The sequence below is a fragment of the Dermacentor andersoni genome, chromosome 1 (genome assembly GCF_023375885.2).
Source record: "Dermacentor andersoni chromosome 1, qqDerAnde1_hic_scaffold, whole genome shotgun sequence".
NCBI lineage: Eukaryota > Metazoa > Arthropoda > Arachnida > Ixodida > Ixodidae > Dermacentor > Dermacentor andersoni.
This window is the reverse complement of record NC_092814.1, coordinates 33,230,294-33,255,270: the sequence shown is the minus strand read 5'-3', so window position 1 is coordinate 33,255,270 and position 24,977 is coordinate 33,230,294. Positions and strand designations below refer to the sequence as shown.

The window sequence follows — 24,977 nt, the reverse complement described above, 5'->3', positions numbered from 1 at the left end:
CCTCACTTCATGTGCGAAATAAAGGATTATTATTATAATTATATAATTATTATTATATCACTTGGGTCACAAGGCGTTAACGCCTGCTGAATTAGTCCGAAATACTGGCTATTTGGCAGGTCACACCACTTATATATCAGTAGTATTTTTAAGTGTAAAGTACTGTACATTTCGTAATTTGAGAACCAGCACTACAAATACAAATTTTCTTGGAGAAATGTTATAATTTATGGGCTCTTGACATTGCTGAGTTGCATCTCCATGTGGTAAACAAGGTTTACTATTTAAGGCTAGAGTACACTTAAATTATGCTGCCAAAATTATCGTCCTGTTTCCAAGGCCGGACACCTGCAGCCCTTTCCGAGATGTTATGTGCATCGCGACAGCAAAGCGCTAGACACATCCGGACGGCTGTCGTCGCCGTATGCACCAGGTTGATGTCAGTTGCGCATTGATCTTCTCACATGATATCCAGGAAGGTCCCGTAAATTCCACGCTATTCCTTTCTATTGATTAAGACTGGTAGTAGCATTTACGCGACGGGCGGGCGCACTTTTTATGGCACATGGAATCCCAAGTCAGCTTCGTGCGCCATACACACGTCACATCTGCCGTTGGAATGCGCATGAATGACAGCATTGGCAGCTTCTGCTATATTCGTATAGCAGGTCTTTGCTACCGATCTAAGCATGTTGCGACAGAACTGCTTGTTGGCCTAGTTGGTGCTTGCTAAAAGAGATGTTTTTTTGCCGCAAGTTAAAACACGCACAAAAGCAAGACACATAAAGACAACACGGACGTATCATTTTGCGCTTGCACTCGAGTATGCCACGACCCCCTGGTGACGGCGTGCACTCATGCCTTTACTTTCACTCGTCATGCTTGCATATAGTGCCGATCATTATCTTCCCCTTCTGTTCCCCCCAACGTACACAATTCAGCGACAGTAATCTGCCTCTCCTCTCAACCTTTTATTACGAATAAACGTCTTCCATGCATTTCTTTTTTTGAAACTCCGACGTTGCGAGCGCGCATAAGAAAAAAAAAAAAAGGAAGTCTGGAAAAGTAGAGAGCGCCAATGATTCTAAAAAAGCAATTCATGTTAGAGAATAAACTAATTCAATTAAAAAGTAACTTTTAGAGCCCGACAATATTAAATAAAAAACGGTAGGCGACCCTAGTCTTTGACTTAGGTGTCTCTTAGTGGCACTCGCACCTCTGCTTTGGTGTTCTTTAGGCTAACTTTAGGCGAACGCAACGCACGAACCTAACTCGGAGGCAACTGTTTTCCAATAATTTGCCGGTTAGACATCATGCCACCTTCTTGTGTGTGACGTCATTAGTGACGTCATTACTTTTGCTTTCTACTTCGGGGTTTCTGGTAACTTAGAAGAAGTCGTGCTCACATGGCGCGTCTCCGAAGTCTACGATTGTGTGTTTTGGTGTGCGGTATTCAGTAATTTCTAATTAATTTTAATTATTCCACACATTTCAGTAATTCAACTTGTAACTAAACTTATGCTCTGATGTATGATCTATAACGAAACCCATGAATTTGGTACTGTACTATTTTTTTAAATTATTTTATCTGATTTATATTGAATTTCGTCCCCTGTCGTCACAGTGACTTCTAATTAATTCTAATTATTCCACACACTTCAGTAACTCATCTTGTAACTGCACTTACGCTCTGGTATCATATCTATAATGAAACCCATGAAATTTGTACCGTACTGTTTTGTAATCTCTTTTTCTGAGTTATTTTGAATTTCCTCCCCGGTCGTCTCAGGAGGCGAACCGGAAGTGCTGCGCGAGAAACAAGAGTGTCCCTCTAAGCTCGTGCCACTAAAAAAGAAAAAAAAAGCGTTTAAAGTGACATTACCTTAACCTATAACTGACGTATGAGCAGCTAGACGTTGGTTGGAAAAAATAATGTGATATTGTAAAATTCCAGCCAATAGGGATGTCGAACGTACTCTTGGCGGTGAAGACCAGCCAATGGCAAACAGCACCTCCGAAAGAAATAAATCAGGCCCCGTATGATTAGCATATGCAGCCTCGTCAAAAGAAGGCCCTGAGGATTCTTTTAAATTTCTAATTGTCCACTTTACTGCAAACGCTTTTGTTTTGTAGATGCAAGAATCAATGTTTCACGTACTTCAATTATCAGCTTGAACTGTGGGTTCTCTAAGGCCAGATGATTTGAATTTGCTACACCATCTTAATCGGCTGAGATGTTTATCGCATATTCTAATGCGTACTATCCTGTTTACATAGCAGTTACCTAAATGACAGCCACAGAACAGACGCGATGGATGGTAAAAAAGTTTGCCTTCATACATCGTTCGTTTTCATCCAAGTCCCACGGCCCCAAAAGTGGCTCTGCAGTCTTATATGTACCAGTTACACATCGAAAAAAAAAAAAAAAAACACTCTCTCTATTTCCGGATGAAACACTGCCAGCAGATACGCACGCAAAAATGAAGCAAGGCAGAAGGCCCAGCACTCTCCCAGCAGTGTGGCGCAATCCAGAGCCTTCTCTGAGTGTCCGTCATCGACGCTGATAATCCGAACGTCTCTCCGCCTAAAACCTGGCTTAAGCGGGCCTAGCCCCGGACTGGAGAAACGTTTGCACAGCGCAGCTGGCTGTCATGACAACGAGCGCATGCAGCGAAAGCGGTAAGCACGCCACTCAGCGCCCGCAATCGAGGAGAAGGGTGCTTCCTCCGCGGCGCACTTCGAGGCGCGCGCGCTTCCTTGGTGTCTCGCCGAGGGCGTGTCGTTCGGGCAGTCCGAGGCCGCGCGCCGTCCGCGTTGCTCGTTATCCGCGCGCGTCGCGCGCTGCCGCGTTATTAAGGAGCGACGCTCCGGTGTCTCGCGGATTGGCGCCGCGCCTGCCTGAACTGCGCAGCGACCCGCGACCGAGCAGCGCTTGCGGGCGCCGGCCCCTATGAGGGCGCTCCTAATCAACGCTTAATTAAACTGCGGCACACACAGCTCCGCTTCTCTCAGAGCGTCCTCGCCTCATTCTCGAAAACCCGAGAAGACACTTCGGCCGCGGAGAGATGGGGGGGTTCTGCGCTTTTCTGCGACCTCTGGTCGCGCCTGCTTTTCGAGGGAAAATATTTCTGTGGCCAATGTGTTGTTATAAAGAAGCTGATGACAGAGAACCGCCTGCAGTTCAGTTTGTCCGCGGTAAGTTCCGCAACAGATATTCTTGTCTGTCGTCCTGGTAACCCCTCCGCATCCCGGTCATCGTTTCGATAGCCCAAGATTCGGAATTCTCTTATACATTGCGAAACAGGACATGGCTATGGGGGTAAATGCGTCCGAAATTTGAGACAGCGCAGAAAAATTCTTTATTTTTATTTTGGTAGGCTGGAGATTTCGCCGACTGGCGTTGGGAAAGTTTCGCTGTCTGCGTCCACCGTCAGATTGCCCAATGATGTCTGGAATTTTGATCAGAAGTACTGTGCCTTAATACGGCAGTTCGGAAAGGCCTCACTCAAAGGTAGAAAACAAACAAAACAAAACAGCTCCTTGCATTTATGTGTATGTGACCGTGGGACGCAATAGAAATGTAATGCGTCCGTTATGTATGTTTATAATTTTATACTGACAGACGAAACACTACCAATGCACGGCGTGGGAAGCTCACGGCAAATCGACATTTTTGTCTATAGGCTCCATTGTTTCAGCCTACAGCGCGACTGCAGCAGTTAACGGCTAAAACGAGAGCTGCTTGGCATTCTTGGCATGAATACACAACGTGGGGAGAAAGATAGTTACGTTGAGTGAAGCAAACGGCTGGTTAACATTTCTGCGTCGCTCGAAAGGGATTATCCCGCCTCTAGCTATATACTCTAGAGCAATGTCTCTCAGCGATGCTTTCTTGGCGATATTACACAGCGTGCTGATGAATATTACATTCCTGGGTTGTTGAGTGCTTGAACAAAGTTCCATGGAGAAAGCGTCAACATGCGCACAATGTTTAAGCTTAAGCGCATAAACATTAGTCACAAAACTGTGCTAGCACCAAAAACCACTGCAACCACTGGCCGCATGAACATGGTGACGTTAGTTTATAACGAAGGTCTTTGATAAAGTTTCGCCGACGTTATTCTAGAAGAAGCATTTGCTCGCTAGAACGGTGTGTAGTTTTAATGCAGAGAATTAAGCATTTGGCGTACTTAAATTAAGCATTCGCTTTGCCCTTTCATTTAGTTAAATATTACATTCTTATTATGACGCATAGAAACAGCAAAAGCATATCACCAATAAGAAAGCAGTGAATCAAAGTACCTGGTGTTTCTCCGAACTCTTGCAAGTTGCTTTCAGTGTGCCGCGCTCACCTTGTGACTGAGGACCACCGGGTGAATCTGGGAGCCGGTGAGCTTGTACCAACGATAGTTGGGCGGCGGGTTCCCGGTGGCCGCGCACGGGATCTTGGCCAGCGTTCCCTCGCGCACCCGCACCCGGCCCTCGTACTCGAGAAGCTGAGGAGCCGAGTGGCCTTTGGTCTCTGCGCAGCAGGTTCATCAGCGTCTTAACCCACACGTGCCCATATTTATATCTGTATATATACATATATATATATATATATATATATATATATATAGATATATATATATATATATATATATATATATATATATATATAGAGAGAGAGAGAGAGAGAGAGAGAGAGAGAGAGACTGTTCGCCAAGCCATACGCCATACGCAGTACAGATGAGAAAACAAGGGCAGAGTTCTTATGTTATGTACAAAAGTGGCTTCTCTTGTGTTACGCGTTTTGTTCACAAGGGGTCTCACGTAGAGGCACCAAAATTGACCGTAAATAAAGGCGAATATCCCTCTTGTAATCTATCCGGTTTATCGGGCTATCGCGTTTGGGGGTGTAGCGGGTACGCCTTTTTTCTACCCTTGGAATCAGTGTACCATCGGCAAAGTGGCCGAGGTTCCCAAAAACAAGCAAATTTTATCGGACTCACATTTTGGACCGACTATCACAGGGTGCGTGATGCATGCCGTCTGAGAGCCCGGCGCCCTGGATATTTATATACAACAAAAGTTGAGTGCAATCTCTGCCGGAGTAACGTTAGTGCAACGTGTACGAAAGCGTCAGTTTCTTAATTTTCTGCAATCGACGTGTGATGAGTACACTAATATTTCCATATGAAGCTTCTATGCTTGGTCTTCGAAGACACTCCAGAAACTGCCGAGAAAATTAGTCAAGTAGCAGGCTCCATTATAACTGCTAAAGTGCATGTGTCGTCTCCGTGTGCACATCATCTTATCAGCATGCACAGAGAAGTCCCTTTGACAAACGTTAAAAAAAATCAGATTATCGAGCCGGGTACATCAAGAGACTACAACGGAAAGTATACAAAATGCTGCGGCGCACATATCGGCATTTACGTTGACAGACCCGTCGTTCCAAAGCGGGAACAGATATATTATTGCGATAGGAATTATATGGGCACTCCAGGCGCATTTCTACCGTCGTCGTCGCCGTGATGTTCCGCATAAAGTACCAGGGCGATAACATCGTCGCTGAGCGCCGTATGCTGTATGGGCGAGTGAAAGCGTGTGGCGAGGGTGAGCCGACGATGGTGGCTTAATCTCGCGCGCAAGGGAGGAAAGTGGGGAGGAAGCGTGCCGTCTTCCATCGCGCGCAAGGCACCGAGGGAGGAGAGGAAGGGGGGGGGGGGCGTCCTACTGCGGCGGCGGCTGCGTACGGCGCTGCCGCGCGGGCCCTATCTTTAAAGCGATTTGCGATGGGGACAGAGAGAGAGAGAGAAAGCAAGGGTAGGAAAGGCAGGGAGGTCAACCAGAACAGCATCCGGTTTGCTACCCTACACTGGGGGTGGGGGAAAGGGGAATAGAGGGAGGAAGAAAAGGAGAGAGTAAGTACTGAGTACGTGTGGGAGGGACAGCGTACACAATGACACTATAAGCGGTCTCTTAAGCCCGTGCACTTCAAGTACCGCACTTGTGCACGAATCGCTTTTCGAGCCAGTGACGGTTGTGGCCACGGTCCGAGTATCTTTGACTCGGTGAACGAGGACAGAATGGGGACAGAGTGCGCCGAGTGCTGATAGGGCTGATAGCTTCATGTGCGCTGTGTTCTCGCCGCTAAGTTCGCATTGAAGCGAGAGCAGCAAGAAGGTCAATTCGCTCACTTCTGCTGCCGCTGTGTCCCTCCAGTGTTTTAACAGCGACTGTGCGCGGTCATCGAGTGAGATGTGTTTATGTTTGCTTGTGCGCGCGTGACACCATGCTCGTTAATTTATTTAGTAAGCGAGTGTCTACAAGTTTATACGGTCGATAAAACTACTATCCTTACTTCGTATAGCTGTCTACTAATTTGCGATCGTAATTGATGCTTCACCTTTCAGGCGAAACTGCGACCTTTTTTCGTAGTGTCCAAGTGCTACCGTACGAATTACTTCACCTCTGCTTTTAAAATAGTGTGCTTGGAACGCAGCTGCGATACACTGACGTTGCAGGGCACGTATTCGGATGTCCATTACAAGTGCATATTCGCTCCGTTTCCGGCATCGGAGGCATAGGAGCGAAGCATGAAAGTTAAAACGAGGCCCAGAACTGAGTCCTCGAAAAACGGCACTGCCGTTGTAAGACTAAGCCTTAGAAGTTGCGTCAACAAGGCTTCCGAAACGAGCAAAGTCGGAGATTCAGCCTCATTCCTGAACTTTTTGTTTGCGGCATATCGAGAGACGCCGATGGCGAGAAATTTCTTCCCTGTGTCCTCGCTCCGCTAACAGCCCATGCGTGCAACCTATGTGGCGACGATAAGGACGCTTTCAGTAGCATGTCACCAACACTTTTTCGCATCAATATTTGCGCCAAGAAACCAAGTATTACTTGAACGGCAACTTAGGCAGCCTAGATGCGAGAAAAATTACATCATACCTAAAAAAAAAAAAAATACCACAAGCTTATGATATAATCCGGATTCAACCACTGCACTAAGCAGCACGCTTTTTTCTCCCACACATGAAGCATCTCAGACAAGGCTTGCACATTTTCGTCTCTTTTTCACGCTACGTAGCAGCTCAGCAATTACACCCCTTCGGCTATGTCTTCACACCTTGTCAACATACCCTCGGCTCGAATCTCTCATTCGACGCACCCCTCGGGATGGGCGCGCGAGTTCTGTGCGACTCTTTCTAACACGCTCTCATGCGTTCGCTCGTAGCTGCACGCTAAAAAAAGTTTGCACCCTTTGGGGTGTATATCTGCGACACAACAATAATCGTCATCTGCCTTGACGCGCTTCCTTTCTTTAACGCTGCGAGCCCGGTACTTTCCAGTGACGAAGGGCATGCGCGTTATTAACCCGCCGTGGTTGCTCAGTGGCTATGGTGTTGGGCTGCTGAGCACGAGGTCGCGGGATCGAATCCCGGCCGCGGCGGCCACATTCCGATGGGGGCGAAATGCGAAAACACCCGTGTACTTAGATTTAGGTGCACGTTAAAGAACCCCAGGTGGTCGAAATTTACGGAGTCCTCCACTACGGCGTGCCTCATAATCAGAAAGTGGTTTTGGCACGTTAAACCCCATAATTTAATAATAATAGTGCGCGTTATCAGCATGACATAGCATTCCCGACAGGAAAGTAGCGGGCGCGGTGTTTTCAAGAAAGGAAACGCATCAAGGCGGATGACGATTATTGTTGTGTGGCAGAGATACACTCCAAAGGGTGCAAACTTTTCTTAGAGTGTGCAGAGAGAGAGAGAGAGAGAGAGACAGAGGAAAGGGAAAGGCAGGGAGGTTAACCAGAGGAGAAGATCCGGTTTGCTACCCTACGCTTGGGAAGAGAGGGGAGGGGGAGGTAAAGTCATAACAAAGTAGAGATAAAGAAAGAAAGGAGCGTAGTCATATAATCACAGTCGGTCACTGTCGTGGCGTACTGCCACCGCACAGCCCAGTAGCACTTGCAGCACTATAAACATTTGTTCAGGTTACAGCCGGTTGTCCAATTCTGTCGCGCTCAAAAACCGCAACAGTGCCCTCGTCGCCCTTTGCTGCGATGACTTGTGATTGCGGCATTTTAAAATAAGTTCCTCTGTGAGAGGTCTTCGGTCAAAGCGCGCTATTGCGATTGCGAGTGGTCGTCTCTGTAAATTATAGCGAGGACAGTCACAAAGAAGGTGTTGAAGAGTCTCCTCGTTACCACAGTCATCACACGAGGCGTCGTCGGCCCATCCGATTCGGAAAGCAAAAGACTTGGTGAAAGCCACCCCTAGCCATATTCGACAAAGCAGGGTGGCTTCGCGACGGCAGAGTCCAGCTGGAATGCAAAGGCGTAGAGAGGAGTCAAGATTTTGGAGTCGGTTGTTTTGAAAAATTCCTGCGTTCCACAAGGAGAACGTGATATCACCCCTGAGCATTCGAAGTTTTCTAGCGGCGTCTGTCCTTGATAACGGTATCGGCTCCTCTTCGTCCCCTTGAAGAGCCGACCGAGCAGCGTTATCGGCGTGTTCGTTCCCTATGACTCCGCAGTGACTTGGAAGCCACTGAAATGTCACGTGGTGTCCTTTCTCAGTCAAGGTATGGATTAGTTCTCTAATCTCAAATACCAGTTGTTCGTGTGGTCCGCTCCGCAAGGCTGATAACAAAGATTACAGTGCTGCCTTTGAGTCATTGAATATTGACCATCTTTGAGGTTGTTCTTGGCTGACGAGACGAAGTGCAGCGCGAAGAGCTGCAAGTTCCGCTGCCATCGGTGTCGTTGGGTGACATGTCTTGAAACTGATGGTGGTGGCTTTCGCTGGGAAGACCACGGCTCCAGAGGAACACTGGAGAGTTGCCGATCCATCAGTATAAATATGTACGTGTTCGGCGTACCTCTCGTGAGAAAGGAGCAGAGTTAGTTGTTTAAGAGCAGGTGATGACAGCTCAGATTTTTTTCTGATTTCTGGTACGGTGAGGTGCACTGCTGGTCGAGCCAAACACCATGGAGGAATCGATGGCTTAGTTGCGGGGTTGAGCCTGATGGAAGGCAGGTGTAATACTCCGAAATCGTAGTACAATATGATGCCTGCGACCTTTCTGACGGTAGTGTTGCCAGGTGGTGGGTACGGGCACGGGCAACGTGCCTAATGTGCACTCTCAACACTTCCACCGCAACGTATGGGTTGGTCCCGGGCAATCGCAATGGTCGCTACTGTCGATGTGCATTTTGGCAAACCAAGACAAACCCTGAGAGCCCGAGCTTGAATAGACTGTAGAGCACGAAGATTTGTCTGGGAAGTGTTGGTGAGTACGGGCAAATTGTATCTCAAGAAGCCCAGAAAAAGAGCCCTGTACAATTCCAACATTGCATGCACTGACATTCCCCAAGTCTTTCCGCCCAGAAACTTGAAAAGTTGTAAGATTACTGTCAGATGTTGTTTCAAGTAGGTCACGTGCGGGCTCCATGAGAGGTGTCTATCAATGATTATGCCTAAAAATTTGAGTTTTCTCATAAGAAATTATCTGGCCATTTATTGAGATAGTGTTAGGGTGTCATTGGTTTGCGAGTGAACGCCATCAGTGCACATATGTCTGACGAGATTTCAAGACCTTGGTTGCGGAGGTATATAGCTGTTAGAGTAGCAGCTTTTTGAAGTCTTGCACGTATTTGAGGGCGTGTCACACCTGAGGTCCATATACATATGTCGTCTGCGTACACTGATATTTTGATCGCTGCTGACAGCTGATCAACCAGGCCAATGAGCGTGAGGTTGAATAGGGTAGGGTTTAGTACACCGCCTTGAGGAATACCTCGGTACGTGTAGTGTCTTGCGGTTTTACCATCACCGGTACACACAAAGAACGATCTCCTAAAAAGGTAATGAGAAATCCATCGGAAAACTCGAACACCTAGGCCAACCATCTCAAGAGCATCGAGGATAGCCTCGTGAGATACGTTATCGTACTTAGAGTGTGCAAGCCGCGCTTCGGCTTTTTGCAGCACCAGTAAGTAGATGCGAAGTGCAACACTTGTCTTTATCCGGCCACACCTACTTCTGACTCGCCCGCAATCATTATTTCTAATAGCATCCCCTTTCAAACGGTGCGGCGAGAAATTCTCACCCAGCCTGCTTGAGCTAATCAAGCTTTAGTATACACCTGTATCTACTTAGCATTTTGGCTATCTCTACTTACTAGTCTTTCTCTTCGTTAAACCACTTTCTCTAAATTGTAAAATTACCTATACGCCTGTAGCGATCCTGGCTCAATTTCTTTCCTGTAATTTTTTTCCGCCAATACTCTAAACGTCTCTGGCTTAACTCGGCCACTGACCAGTTAACGTCCCCATCAGCTTTGAACCCTGGCGCTTGAGGAACGTGGGTGCGCACTATGGTCCTGTCTCGGTGAATATCTTGGCATTTCATTACGATGTGCAAATCGTGTCAAGATTTTTTTTCTCCAGAAGGCACATTAATCGTCCTATTGCGAGCAGAAATACAAGTAGGCATCGCTGCTCTTCTGCTGCCGCTACATGCGAGAGCGCGAGTTGGACGAGCTGAACATGAACTGAAGTTTAAGAGCGCCCCAATCGGTGTTGACGTCAGCACTGCTACATGTGAACACTTGCACAGTAGCTCTTCTCACCAGCTTGGCTTCCTCGCAGGCGCGTAGCGTCTCACGTCAGCTACAGCACATGCGAGCGCATACGAGAGCAACGGACTCGCCGACCTACAGATAAGGGAAGCAACAACTGGGTTTCCTACCTCTTAAGTTCTTGACGCACTAAATGACTGAATTTTCTTCTCACAGTGACAAGCCAATTGCCGAGAGATAAATGTTATGCATTTGCAGTAACTGCCTCCAGCCCATCATCCTTAGACGTGTGTGTAGGCACTGTTCTCATAGATGGACGTTTTTACCAGCGTCAAACTACGTCTTAATACTTTAAAAATACACGCTTTGACACTGGAAAAAAGAAACGGGATAGAATACCTCCCTAGATGTAGAATGCCACGACAAATGCGCTGTTCTGGACAGAGAATTCTCCTAAGCCGACCGAGAACTCCAGCACAGCTGTCGCTGCAGAATGTTTCGGATATATGACAGGTCTGGTGCAGAGACTCCTACAGCCAAGAATTGACCTATGCTAATTTAAAATAACCAGTAATAAAAAAGAAAGAAGGAAGTCGTTTTCTTATTATTATGAGCGACTATAGGCGACGGCTCGCGACAAGAAAATTACTACGTTTTTGGGATGAGAGAGAAATTGTGAGGGAGTAAACTATACTCCCTTCACACGTATTGCAGTGTTGGTAATTCCTCATTATCAGTGAGATTTGTGGCAGACAATTTCTTGAAATGCTCTTTAAAATAATGTAAAACAGCGGCCAATTAGGCCAGAAGGGCCTATCTAACGAAGTTAGATAATGCGGTTATTTATGAAACGTGAAGCAGCACCGCCGTTTTATTTATTGTTCGCTTGCCGGAAGCGCCAAGCCCGCTCCGGCAGACCGCAAAAACCAGTGCTGACATCATGGAACGAAAGGGTCACATAAAATCGATACACTGCCCGGCACATGCAAGCGGACGTAACCTCGGCCACGTCTCGTCGGATGGGGGAGCATATTTCTCTCGCGGTTGCATAGCCGAGCCGTCTTGCCCGGAACTCGGCCGAACCTCCTCCATCTTGATTACCTGACGGGCGCTACACCCTTCCACGCCAACGCCAAAGTGCCGAGACGTTTGAATTATTGAAAAGCACGGAGCGCGCCGGAGAGCACCACATTAATGCCGCGCCGCACTCGGCCGTGTCATCGAGCGCCCGCTCCGCGGCTTCGGGTGGTCGAGCGATTGTTTGCTTAAGCTGGCCGCGCAAATTCGACTAGCGACGATTGAGACAGCGCGACAGCACCGCGTGTCGGGTACCGTTCGCCGGAGGAATCGGTTCGTTGCTGCGAGAGAAAGACGGAGCCGCCTTTGAATCGCACATCAACACACGTCGTTAGGGTAACGCTATCTGTTACTCGGGGAAACGTTCTCTTGTCTGCGAAATGAGCAAAAAAATATGTAGCCGGAGCATCGCTCTTGGTTCCCCGTTAGCGGGATGGGCTAACAAGAAGCGGTTACATGTCCGGAGCCGCGCCGACAGAGTTGCCCTGTGCACCAGGCGTCGTCTGTCTCAGCATGAAGGCGTTTTAACTGCGGACATTTTTTTTTTTCATTTAAACATGCCAGAGAAGGCGTACAACACGGGGTGAATCGAGGATATGCTAAGTACAAGAAAGGAAATTTTACGCATTTCTAGGTCCAAGCTTGTGCGCTTTCCCTTAAATACGCTCGGAACAACTTGGCATCCCATGTTTCCTTGGATGATTTTGCAGCCACAACTAGTTACGAAGCGCTTTTCTTGACAAGCGTTCATTCCGAAAAAATAACAGTCGGTTCAGCTCTTGCGTTGCAAGCGTGCTCATAGAGCACTGGTTTCGACATGCCTTACCCTCGAGTAATCAGGACCGGCACAACGTAACGCCTTCTTATCAGCCACCGCTACAACGTTGCGCCGCTCGCATCATTGACGAAGCGCGAAACGGAACGGCATTGGAATAGAATCCTTGCATTGTCCTGCGCCCATGTTCTCGTTCTGACGCTTCTCTAATTTATTGTTGCACTTAACTCATTTACAGAATCAAGTTTCTTGCGGATACGTGAGGTGCAGATACTCAATGATGCGATGCCAATAGTCGATGCAAGGACAAAATTCCAATCGTGCGCATACTATAGGCCACATTTGTCGCACCGATAACAGTTGGTCCATACATGCTGTGCGTCACAGGAATGCCGTGATTGTAACGAATTGGGGCAAAATTTCAGTCACATACGTTTTTCTCTATATTAATTTTTTATGGTTTGTGAGGTATGGCTTTTGCTTTGTAGGTAATTCTAAGCATCGTGAAGAGTTGTAATGATATTACTTAAAAATAGAAAGAGGAAAATTATCTCACGAAGGCGAGACGTGACACTTTACTGACAGAACAAAACGTGACCGCAACATGATCCCCTGAGTTGTATTGCGCCCGCACTAATAACGAGTGGTGACAGGCTCATTCCTGTTATAGCTAAGACTTTTGGCAAATGGCATCAACACCACTACGCTATTGGTTGATGTAGCAAAAACCTATACAGCGATATGCTCACAAGGATGAAGTTTGAATAATAGCCGGTATGCAACCGGGTTCAAAGAAAAGAGCTGTAATCAAATAGCGACAGTTGCAAATCCGTCTCCGCTTCCTCAAAAAAGAAAGACATAAACGAGGTGGTGGTGGTGGTAATAAACTTTATTGAAAGGGGGAAGGGTAAAGAGGGACGTGGCTGAGGGTTAGGGCTCAAGTAAGGCCCTGGGCCTGCTTGGCCTTTTCCGCCCAGTCCACCAGCTCAAGTTGTCGGTCGACGTCCCCGGAACTGAGCCAGGCTGTCCAGTCAGTCTCGCTGCTGACGGGGGGATGAGAGAACGGGAGCGAGGTGCATTCCCACATTATGTGTGTTAGTGTTCCTGTTTCTGAACATAGCCTACATTTGTCGCTTTCCCTGCCCCCCGTGATTTTGTTAATGTATTTTGGGTGTGGGTATGTATTTGTCTGAAGTCGCCGAAACGCGACCGCTTGCGTTTTGTCGAGTTGCTTGGCCGGTGGTGGAAGCGCGCGACGCCTCAAGCGATACCGATGAGCTATTTCATAATAGGTCTCGCAGGGTTCCTCGTGTCTCTCCTCCTCATTCACGCCGTCCGCATCCGCGGACGAGGCTCGGCGCGCGAGATCTCGAGCCAGACTGTGAGCCGACGCGTTGCCGGGCACAGCCGCGTGAGCGGGGGTCCACACGAGGGTTTTCAAGCCGCTTAGGGGGCGTCGTGTGAGGGCATGGTACGCCTGTTTGCAAATTCTACCACGGACGAAATTGCCGATGGCCTGCTTGCTGTCGCTGATGACGGTATTCGCTTCCGCATGCATGGCCATGGCAATCGCGGTCTCCTCCGCTTCCACCACTCGGCCAGCCGTGATTGTTGTATATTCTATCAGTCCTCCGTTGTGATCCGCTACCACCGCGGTCATGAGGTCACCCCGAGGGTGTCTGGCTGCGTCTGTGTAAAGCACTCCATCTTGCGAGCCGTAGCGTCGCCAAATGGCTTCACTGCGTGCCTGCCGACGGCCCTGATGGAACTCGGGGTCCATGTTGCGGGGTAGAGGTGGGGCATAAATATGCCCCCTGACCTTTCGCGGAATCGTAATGTACTCTGTCCCCTCGGGGATAGCCTCGAGACTGAGCTTCCGGAGGACTGTGCGGCCAGCCGGGGTTAGCGAGAGACGACGGATTTGGGCTGTGTGGTGAGCGTCTAAGAGCTCCTCGATCGTGTTATGCATGCCTAAGGCCTCTAGCCTTGCGGTGGCCGCGTGGTCCGGAAGGCCCAAGGCTGCCTTTGTGCTTCGTCGGATCATGGTGTTTAATTTGGCTAAGTCCGTGGCTGCGAGTTTGACATATGGTGTCGAGTACATGGTTCTGCTGGTTATGTAAGCCTGCACAAGCCGAAGCAGATCGCCCTCGCCCATGCCGTGGTGCCGATTAGCCACCCGGCGAATGAGCTGTAATGTGTAGTTGGTCGCCCTCTGGAGTTTCTTTAACATGAGCCCGCAGCGCAGCGTGTTCTGAAAGTCTAGCCCCAATATTTTGATACTGGGGCGCTCCGGGATGGTAAGTTCTCCGACCTTAAGTTCAAGGAAGCACCTTCTCCGTGGTAATCCCCTGGGACATCTGCTTCTGCCGGGCTTGATCAGTAGGTATTCGGATTTTTCCTCTGAGCACGTCAGGCCTCTCGACTCCGCATAAGCTTGTACGACGTCGATGCCGCGTTGCATGATCTCTTGAAGAGTTTGTGGATCATCCGCCGCTGCCCATAACGTCACGTCGTCAGCGTAGAGGCTGTGGTGAAGCCCAGGGATAGAGCACAGCAATTCCGGGAGCCCGCGCATCGCCGCGTTAAAGAGAAAAGGGGAGATGACTGATCCCTGCGGCGTGCCTCGGCTCCCCAGCTCTATAAATTCAGTTTCATGTTCGCCGACTTTGATCCGGCACTTCCGGTCGGTGAGAAAGTTTCGGACGTATTGGTATGCTCGGTTTCCGACACCCAGTTGGGTCAGGCCCTCGAGCACCGCTGCGTGGGCGACATTGTCGAAGGCCTTCTTCAGGTCGAGGCCCAGGAGGCACCGGAATCGGCGAGCGTCGACCGGACTTTCGGGTTGCATCACCTGCCTTTTTAACTGAAGGAGCACATCTTGCGAGGACAGGTGTGGCCTGAAACCAAACATAGAGTGGGGGAACTCGTCCCCATCTTCTACGTGTTCATTGAGACGGTCTAGGACCACGTGCTCCATCAGTTTGCCGACGCATGATGTGAGTGAAATCGGCCTGAGGTTGTCCGCATTGAGTGGTTTGCCTGGTTTTGGTATAAAGACGATCGTTGACGTCTTCCACTCTTCCGGGATGGCGCCCGTCTTCCAGCATTCGTTAATGAACTCGGTGAGCTGCTCCATTGTGGCCTCGTCCAGGTTGCGTAGGATCTTGTTGGTAACGCGGTCCGAACCCGGCGCCGAATTCGTCCGCAGCTTGTAGGCGGCTGCCGACACCTCAGCGAACGTAATGTCTTCGTCTATGTGCGCGTTCGGCCGGCCCTGGTAGGCCGCAGGTAACGGTGTCTTGAGTTGCGGGCCGATGTACTTGTCTCGCATCTCGGCCAGGAACGCCCCCGGGTCCTGAGCATGCCTGTGGATTAACTTGGCCATGTTTCTTCTGCCTTCGGCCCTGGTGGTGTCCGGGTCCAGGAGGTGGCGTAGGAGGTGCCACGTCCGGGCTGCGCTGAGGCGTCCCCTCATGCGATCACATATTTGGTACCATTGCTGCCGGGTGACCTCGGTCGCGTGATCGGAGATCTCTGCGTCGAGTCTAGTGATTCTTTCTTTTAGGGCTTGGTTATCTTTCCCCTGCTGTTGCCAACGCCGGAGCATGCTCGATCTTGCCTGCCACATGTGAAGCAGCCTGCTGTCGACGTTGGAGGTTTCCGGGGCGTCTTCCGGGTCAAGATGTTCCGTATGCTCTTCCACGTCGGCCAGGAGTTGGCTCGTCCAGGATGAGATATTGGCGATGGATCCCTCACTGGCTCGCATTCTTCTGGACTCGCGGAATTTGTCCCAGTTTGTAACCGAGAAGCGATGCTTCCGCCGACGCTTGCCGCGTGCATAGCTTTCCGTGTGAAGGATGCAGTGATCGCTTCCGAGAGTTTCGCCCGTGTTCGTCCAGGCGTAGTCTTGCGAGTGGACGACGAACGTCAGGTCCGGGTTAGTGTCTACCTGACCTCGGCTGCCGATTCTGGTGCGGGTGGTAGTATCGTTGATTAGCGTGAGGCCCAACTCTTGCGCGGCTTCTGCTAGATGTCTACCCTTGCGGGTGTCGCCCAGGTATCCCCACAGAGTATGACCGGCGTTGAAGTCCCCAACGATGAGCAGGGGGCAGTCGCGGCTGACTTTGAGAGCCGAGCGAAAAAGCGCATCGAGCTTCGGGTCTGAATGCGGGGCGACGTATACGTTGAGGATGAATAAGCTGGGATCTGACGTGCGCGTCGGGATGATCTCCACGAAAACGTGGGGGATGCCGGAGGGGGGAGAAGTTTCGATGTCGTGGATCGCCGTCACCTGTTCTCGGCGAACCAGCGTAGTGACTTTCTTGGAGTTGTTACGGCAATGGAAAGCCCGGTAAAAGGAGAGGCCGGCTTCCACGTTGACTTCTTGTAGCGCTATGATATCAGGTTTGTAGGATTCTTGCTGTACCGTGTTATTAAGATGCTGGTGAAGGTTGGCCTTCTTCTTTTTGAATCCGCGGCAGTTCCACTGCCAAACGTGATAGGTGTTATTGGTTGTTACAGCCATGTTGATTGTTGGGGAGTGTGTGGACGGCCAGGTCCAGGCGGGAAGGGCGGAGGACCGCCGCTGCGCTGACGGGTGCCACCTGAGGAACGACCGCGGGGTGAGGGAGAGTCTGCTCCGGCGGGACGGGCGCTAATTTTGGGATGTATTGCGCGATTTGTGCGACTTGTGCGGCTAGCGTGTTGTGGTTCTGTTCGAGTGCCGTCATGCGGTTCTCTAACTGCTGGAAGCGTTCAAAAATCGCAGGGAGGATGGCGTCCATGGCCGCCTTGACCGCGCGTTCAACGTGTTGCTCTACGCGTTTCATTAGGTCTGCGTCCTCAATTGGGGCTGTAGTGGGAAACCTGTGAATGAGACTGGCTTTTCGTTTGTTCGGTGGACCCTGGGAGTCCATATCGGATTCTTCACTTTCGGTAGTTGTTGATATGCTAATAGGCACCGAAGTCGGTGAGGGAACTGATAGCGCGCTGGTTGCCGTGCTAGGGTGTCGGTCCCTGTCCATTGGTTGTGGGAAGCCTGAAACATTTTCACATGTACTAACCTCAAAAAAATACTCTAGCATCAACCTTTAGTACTCGTATATCAACGGTGACAAGAGTAGTAACTAGATATTTGATTACGTGATTTACTCCTATCGTGAAATTATTTTGAGGAGAGGAGGAGCAGGAAAAACTTTATTTTTACCAGATCTTAGAATTACATGAATTACTGGGTCATTTCTTCTGCCAGGTGGCGTGAGGTGGCCGTAAGTTCTTGACTTTCGGCTATCTCCAAAGCCCAGTTGACGGTGCGCCCCCGTGCTGCGGGTCCTAGCTGGACACCGATACCTACCAGTCCTAAGTGTTGTTAAGTTGGAGTTACTCCCGAGGTTTTCACCAGAGGCAGTTGCTCAATATATCTGCCAGGTCCGCCTTATGGGCGTCGCAGTTTTTGCATTTAGGTGAGAAGCAGCCCGGATATATTATTTCGAAATTGCACATATCCCCATGCACACTTCTATTATAGAACAACAGAAAATTCTAATGACATTACAGTTCAATGTACGAAGAGATGGGGTAGAAAGATCGAATTTGTCGTATAAAATTAATATGTTGAGGTCACTGCGAGAATACTTTTTCCCCTGAAAGTTTTATTCCCGTAAGCTAAAATGAAAAAGCGGGATTTGAAGCAATATCGCAGGGCACGCGAGACCCGGTTAGCCGAGCCGCAAACTTATTTCGCACGTCAGCGCCCATCATTTGGCACTGTTGGCACCGGCCACAACTCCTGTTGCATTATAAAAGCTCATAAACCTTGCTGTTGGAAAAGGCGTTCGCAAAGTTTGTCTTCTAAAATGCTGCGAGAGAAAAGAAAAAGCGCTTTCTAAGCAATGTCCCGACCCATTCCCGAGTATTCCTTGTGTATGTTTTTATGTTTGCAGACATTGAATATCGGAAATTATTGTCTGCTTATGAAAATATTTATAACGCGTTTCACAGTACTTGAGATGAAACTATATATTTATGTTTAGATTATCTCTGATAATGGTAGTAAACAATTAACAAAAGTTCCACAAAGATATATTTTACGGGCAGATTCTGGTTTCGAGCAATCAATTGAAAAATACGCCTCCTATAGAGAACTGGGAACCTCAATGGCGAAAAGAAGACAGGGACAGACATAAAAACGGCAACACTCGGCGCTAACTTGTAACTGTTTATTTCGTAATGGCACATGCCTCTTTATGGACTTTCTCCACATGTCCACAAAGGTGTGAATTCATGTAAATAATGGCTCGCATTCATGACCTTTTAAATAAACGAGTTCGTTAGGAAATAATATTGATAGGAATGCACTGCTGACGCACCTGTCTGCTAAGTGCTGTATATTAACAGCTTCTATCATCTCACGTGTCATCTATTATCCGACTGTGTCTAAGATACTGCACTGTTCATAAAAAGGTGTGCATCTGCACTCTTTACAATGGCCACGCCAGCCATCCAACGGCACATGTTCTTACGTTGTTGTTAGGCCCCTGTGGCCCATCATTAAGGCATCGCCCTGTTTGTCCTACGTCGACTCTACCGCATGGCAGGGGTAAGTGCTAGATGACGTACTTCGCCAACAATCAACAAACGTATTTTTGTGCTTTCTTTTCGCCCTGTTGTTTGACAGTAGCCAGTAGCATTTGTCAGTAGCATTCGCGATGCCTTAATGATTGGCCACGGGGGCATTACAACAAGGAAAAAAAATGTGCCGGTGGGTGGCTGGCGTGGCCGTTGTAAAGAGTGCGGATGCACACCTTTTCCTGAACAGTGCGGTATTTTAGACAGAGTCGGATAATAGTAGACACGTGAGATAATAGAAGCTGTTCATATACAGCACTTAGCAGACAGGTGCGTCAGCGCTGCATCCCTGTCAATATTATCTCATAAGGAACTCGCTTATTTAAAAGGCCATGAACGCGAGCCTATATTTACGTGAATTCACACCCTTGTGGACATGCGCAGAAAGTCCATATAGAATGGCATACGCTATTTCGAAATAATCAGTTGGAAGCTAGTGCCATGTGTTCTCGTTTCTACGTATGTCCCCGTCTCTTTAGCGCTATCGAGGTTCCCAATATGACAGGCCACCTACCCCGAATCAATGCCTTGCTTAGTCCCGCAGACAAAGTCAGTCTACCATTTCACTGCACAACGCTTAAGGGGCAAAATGCGCGTCTTTTATGACCTAAAGAATTAAATTCTTGGGTTTTACGTGCCAAAACGACGATATGATTATGAGGCACGCCGTAGTGGGGGACGACTGATTAATTTTGACTACCTGAAATTTTTAAGAGCTTTTTTTTTTGCTTTTTCCCCTAAGGTATAAAGCGCGCAAAGGTATATCACACTACACGCGTAAAAATACTTTTTTTTTTTTTGCAGCGAAGCTGTATATGGCTAGCCGATTCCTCCATCTGTCTACCACCTGTACCCCGAAAACTCCTCCGGCGCAACCCTATGCGCATGTGCGAGAAAGAGAGGCACGCGATTGGCTGCGCCAGTATACTGACGTCGTTGCTCTCCGTCGCAGCCAAGCGCGCGCGCAGCAGTTTCTCTCCGGCTACGAAACGGGTACGTCATGCGTCATACGTACTTTTGAGGAGCAGGCAGCTTTCGACGTGCAAAGCCGCGAGCTAAACCGGGAACGAGCTCGTCCACTCCGTGCCTGAGCCCCAAAACAGACTCGTGTAGCCGAGCGCAAGCAGCAACTGTGTGCCGAGGATCCGGCAGCCTACCAAGCTGTCGTTTAATGAACCGTCGGGATTAAGCCAGTGATAAACACCAGGGACGCAAGTTTCAGCTTCGCTAGTTAGCCATCTGTACGGAGAGCTTGGGTGGCGATTTTTTTTTTTTTTTGAGTCCGCATAGAAAAATAAAGATGGATTCAAGAAATGGAACTAGACTGCTAACTAGACTGAAAGCTTTTTTTCTGCGGGCACACACTCAAGCACCATGTATAGGCACGAGCAGTTTTTCTCGACTGTATGTATGTGGACATTTGCGTAAAACCTTCGCTCAACTCGCACCTTTGCAACGAGACCTCCCAAAGCGTCACCATAATGCCATACGGGCTGCTGTGAGTACCTGCTCAGAAGCACGTCGGAGAATGTCCACACGCGCGCTTCATACGCGCTACAATCTATATAGGTTTGTTGCAGTAAGAGGACCAACTGCGAAGTGAGGTTGCTAAGGTACATGAATGTGCTAATCATAATTAAGAGCGGCACCGCACGTTCTGCTGTATATGGTACACCTCGGTTACCTTTAAGATCTGAGGTACAGATTTCTTCGTTGTATCATTGTATAATCTGCAGGCTTCTTTACGTTCAGACGCGGAAACCAGGGAGAAATATCCCTGAAAGAAGCTGACGGGCGCTGACGGGCTTGATTGCGGTAATAAAGGTCGTGAACTGATTCATCTAGGATAAATCATATTTTCAGAGAACGGTCGCAGTATTAGGGTTCCACGAACATAATAAACCTGAAAAGCTGAAAAGCGCTTTTTCTATTACCGATACCCTTGAAATCATCTACTTAAAAATTGAGCGACGATTACGATACTCCCTAATGCGAACTGTGAGCGCAGCTCTTTACGTGTTTTTATTTCGCGATATATTGGCTGGCGCGGACAACCTGCCTCGTGCGGCACGTTTCAAACGGAGTGTCGTGCGACCGCTACGTTAATCGGGACAGCGCGAGAGGCAGCGCGTGAATGGCGCGTGGGTGCGATTCACAGCAGCTGCCGCAGACGGACCTCCGCTCATGCAGCGCTCGTTTCAATCTCTGATGCGCGCTAATTTGGCGCCATCTTGTCGCCATTGTCGCCGCAGAGCCCGTCTTGCGCGCACTACGCCTTTCTTCGAACGCTTTCACCATACCCTCCTCCTCCGCTTTCTTCCTCGCGCTAACTTCACTATCGCTGTCTTTCATGAACCGCTGCGCTCTGCATTCGCTCTTTCATCCTTCGCTGAGCTCGTTTGCTCGGTTACGAGAGACGCCGAGACACGCCGACTCAACGCCGGAGCTGCGCTCTAAAATTGTAACGACACCAAATTGTGCCCCCCCCCCCAAACCACAACCAAGAATACTTTACGTTTCCCAGTACGGGCTATAAAGAGCCACATCTGACAACAATGTGCAACCGCAGGCCACCACTTTCTCCTCAATATGCGCATTTGACAACACGCGCTCGATTGCTGCGTTTCGGCATCTATGGCTCACCGCCCACCTCGTCCCTCTGCTCTCCTTCACTTCGGCAATCCACTGATCTGAACAAGGCCGAGATCAGAAAGCTCGACTTTCGTAGAACGTGTCGCCAGGTTGGGTAAACTCAACTACTCATGAAATATGTATGAGAAGACCGCAAGGCTGGGCCTCGGAAAAGCGTATGTGCGCGCACACGTGTGGAATGCGTAAGGCGGGATAGCAAAGCCGGATGAGCCCAGACATTTCCCGAGCGATCGCAATGCACCGCGCCTCCAGCGATGAATAACGCGTGTTGCAAGACGCATTGAAGTGCCAGCAGGAGGATGTCCATCGCAATTTAAAGCAACAGAAGACATATAACAGAGACACGGCACGCACCCGCATATTGGCTTTCTCACGCGTCCGGCTCTGTTGCAACATTTCGATCACCCAAACCATGTCTGCTGCTAGATATCACGTAAGCTGCCACTTATTGCTCGTCGGTCGAGTACGTCGGCGCGGTTGTAGGAAGGTGGACCCATTTGTTTATTAATTGTTCACGATGATGATAATTACTGGCGGACTGATAACGACGATTATACGCGTGCTCTTACGTTAACACGCAGATTAATAAGGCATTTTGAACGAATGGTCTCCAGCCAGGTTCGGAGGAAGTTTACGCTGAAACGCTTGCACCATGCAGGCTCCGCCGCAAATGTACTGTTTGCACGAATTCAAATACGAATGAATAGAAAGCGACTGGAATGCGTTATTTTACTTCTAGGTTAACTTATATGTTTAAGATTGACTTAATCAATGCGCAGAATCGTAAATATGTGAGAATACCTTTCTAAAAAACCCACTGCCGAGCAATTGCAGATCACACTCCCGCGTGAATACGCGTAGTAGGAACTCTGATAAGTTTTTTTTTTTTCTGTTCGTGTTTCAACTTATGCTGATTGCACGAGCCCGGAAATTGTAAAGCGCAGTCCGAAAGAGCATTCTAGCGCAATAATTTTTCAATAGGAAGCAAAGGAAATGTTGCAGTGCGGTGGTGAGAAGAGGTGAGAGGCCCGCAGAGGATCTCTCGTACTGCCTCGACCAGCGTACGACCGTCGCTTATTGCTCGCCTTCTCCGATATCACAGCCTATACGTCCCGAGCATCACGCAGCTTCTTTCTCTCTCTCTCTCGCTCTTTCTTTCCTGCTGCACGGCGCACACTTCCGGTGGAGGCTTTGGGAGCTCTATGTTTCAGAGGTACCTAGGTGTTGCTCATGCTGCCACTGGCGTCATTGTTGTTGGCCGTGAGACTGGCTGCTCAGAAAATAAGAACGTGTACACAGCTAGTTTCGCGGCGTACATAAAACCAATATGTTCCACGCGCTATCGTTACCGCCTCATCTACGTACCGAGTTTGCTTCTTTGAAATTTCCAAATCTGGTAAGGAGCTCGTTAAGCTTCGCTAAAACTGAAGACATGTTATATCGTAAAATACGACAATGAACCAAACGTAGGGCCGAAGTGTATAGCGACATTCAGGATGACAACAGTTGTCGCAATCGCCCATCTGGAGTGCGACCAACTAATGGCAGAGCTTGCTCATTCTAGCTGCTTTTGTTTCTTCTTACCTCATTTATGCAGACTTTTCAAATGCGACCCGATGATATTGCTACATAGCGTAATACCCTGGCTGACAGAGCATTGGACCTGTAACTCACGCATCCCCTGCTGTCAATACTACTCCTTCGGTGGCTCTCACAGACCTGGAACCTTACATACGAAAGAAACTGCGAAACCACTGGCAACGCATGTGGGACGCAGAAATAAATAATAAACTGCACGTTATAAAGCCCCAGTTAAGCTTTTGGCCCTCCCCAACAAAATCTCGGCGAACAGATGTTCAATTCTGTCGCCTCAGAATAGGACACACATTTGGCACCCATAATTTTCTGCTTACTGGAAGTGAACGTCCAACCAGTGGCAGATGTGGTGAGAGGCTGACCGTCCTCCACGTGCTCCTGGAGTGTCGGGAAGCCGAAACGCAGAGAAAGAAACATTTTCCGCTTGCATTCCGCTATAACATCCCTCTACACCCGGCTATGTTTCTTGGTAAGGAACCGCTTTTTAATACCAAGGCAGTCCTCACCTTCTTAAATGACTTCGTTCTACATGTTATAAACCCATTAAATTCGTAGAGCATCCTCGCTCCAGAGGATGCCGCTGCGATAATTGTTTTGCATAGCACATGCCTCCAGGCCCTTGTGTTTCAAGGGCTCTCAGGAGGCAGTAGTGCTCTAGCATATCTTATAACCTGATATATTTTACACATCGTATCATTCTTTTGAAATGCATCTCAATGTTCATAGTACACGTCATACGTCACCGCCATAATCCTATTATACAGATATATATATATATATATATATATATATATATATATATATATATATATATATATATATATATATATATATATATATATATATATATATATATATGTATATATATATAATGTTACGCATGAAGAAAACGAAGACCGGTGGGGGAAGGACCCGAGTGGGGGAAGGAAGAAGAGAACAGCGCTCAGTTGATCAACTAGCTGATCGCTCTTGCGCTCACCTTCGCGACTTAAAGTAAACGGTCCCCTTCATCCGTAAGGCTTGTAAACGGTCTCCTTCGCGCGTAACAATATTATATATATATATATATATATATATATATAAGGCCCCTTTACAGCCACGACACACCAACCGCATAGAACTCACAATCACACTGCGAACTCATTGCCACGGACATGGCGCTCTTTGGCCATATTTGGCCCTTGTGCCATTAAACATCAAATATTCATTAATTCATTCCACTTCCTCGTGCCGCGAGTGTGCGTTCCCTCAGCCGCAGCCTCAGACCATTACTTCTCGTCTTCTAAGCGACCACAGAACTAATGCTTGCGCGCGAAAGATTTCACTGCTGAGTCGAACCACTTCGTTTATTTATTTATTTATTTATTTATTTATTTATTTATTTATTTTTATCAAACACCTCTCTGCCATCGTCGCGTCCATTCCGGCTTGGGTGCCAAACGTCGCCGACCGTCTCCCAGCTTCCTATTTCGGTAACGATAAGAGAAGACAACTGCGAGACAGGAAAGCCAATAAAACAGGCAGAAAGGAAAAGAAAGAGAAAGCAAAGTCGCCGCTGAAATGTTAGCAACAGCTCCGTAAGCGGGCGTTTAATAACCACGGCGCGCACCACGCTCTGTTTTGGACCCGGTTTGCTCATAGCAGTGTGCGAGCTGGGGCGCGGATTATTTGGTGCAAG

At 48.5% G+C, this 24,977-nt stretch overlaps 1 protein-coding gene across 1 annotated transcript in view; it reads right to left on the bottom strand.

The window, feature by feature from the left end:
- Window positions 1-24,977, bottom strand: part of LOC126546074 (cell adhesion molecule Dscam1-like) — a 706,711-nt gene that overhangs the window by 205,088 nt on the left and 476,646 nt on the right. Inside the window, exon 5 of the mRNA XM_072286086.1 lies at window positions 4,353-4,522. Coding sequence (XP_072142187.1) covers window positions 4,353-4,522 — 170 coding nt within the window. The remainder of the gene's footprint in view (window positions 1-4,352; window positions 4,523-24,977) is intronic.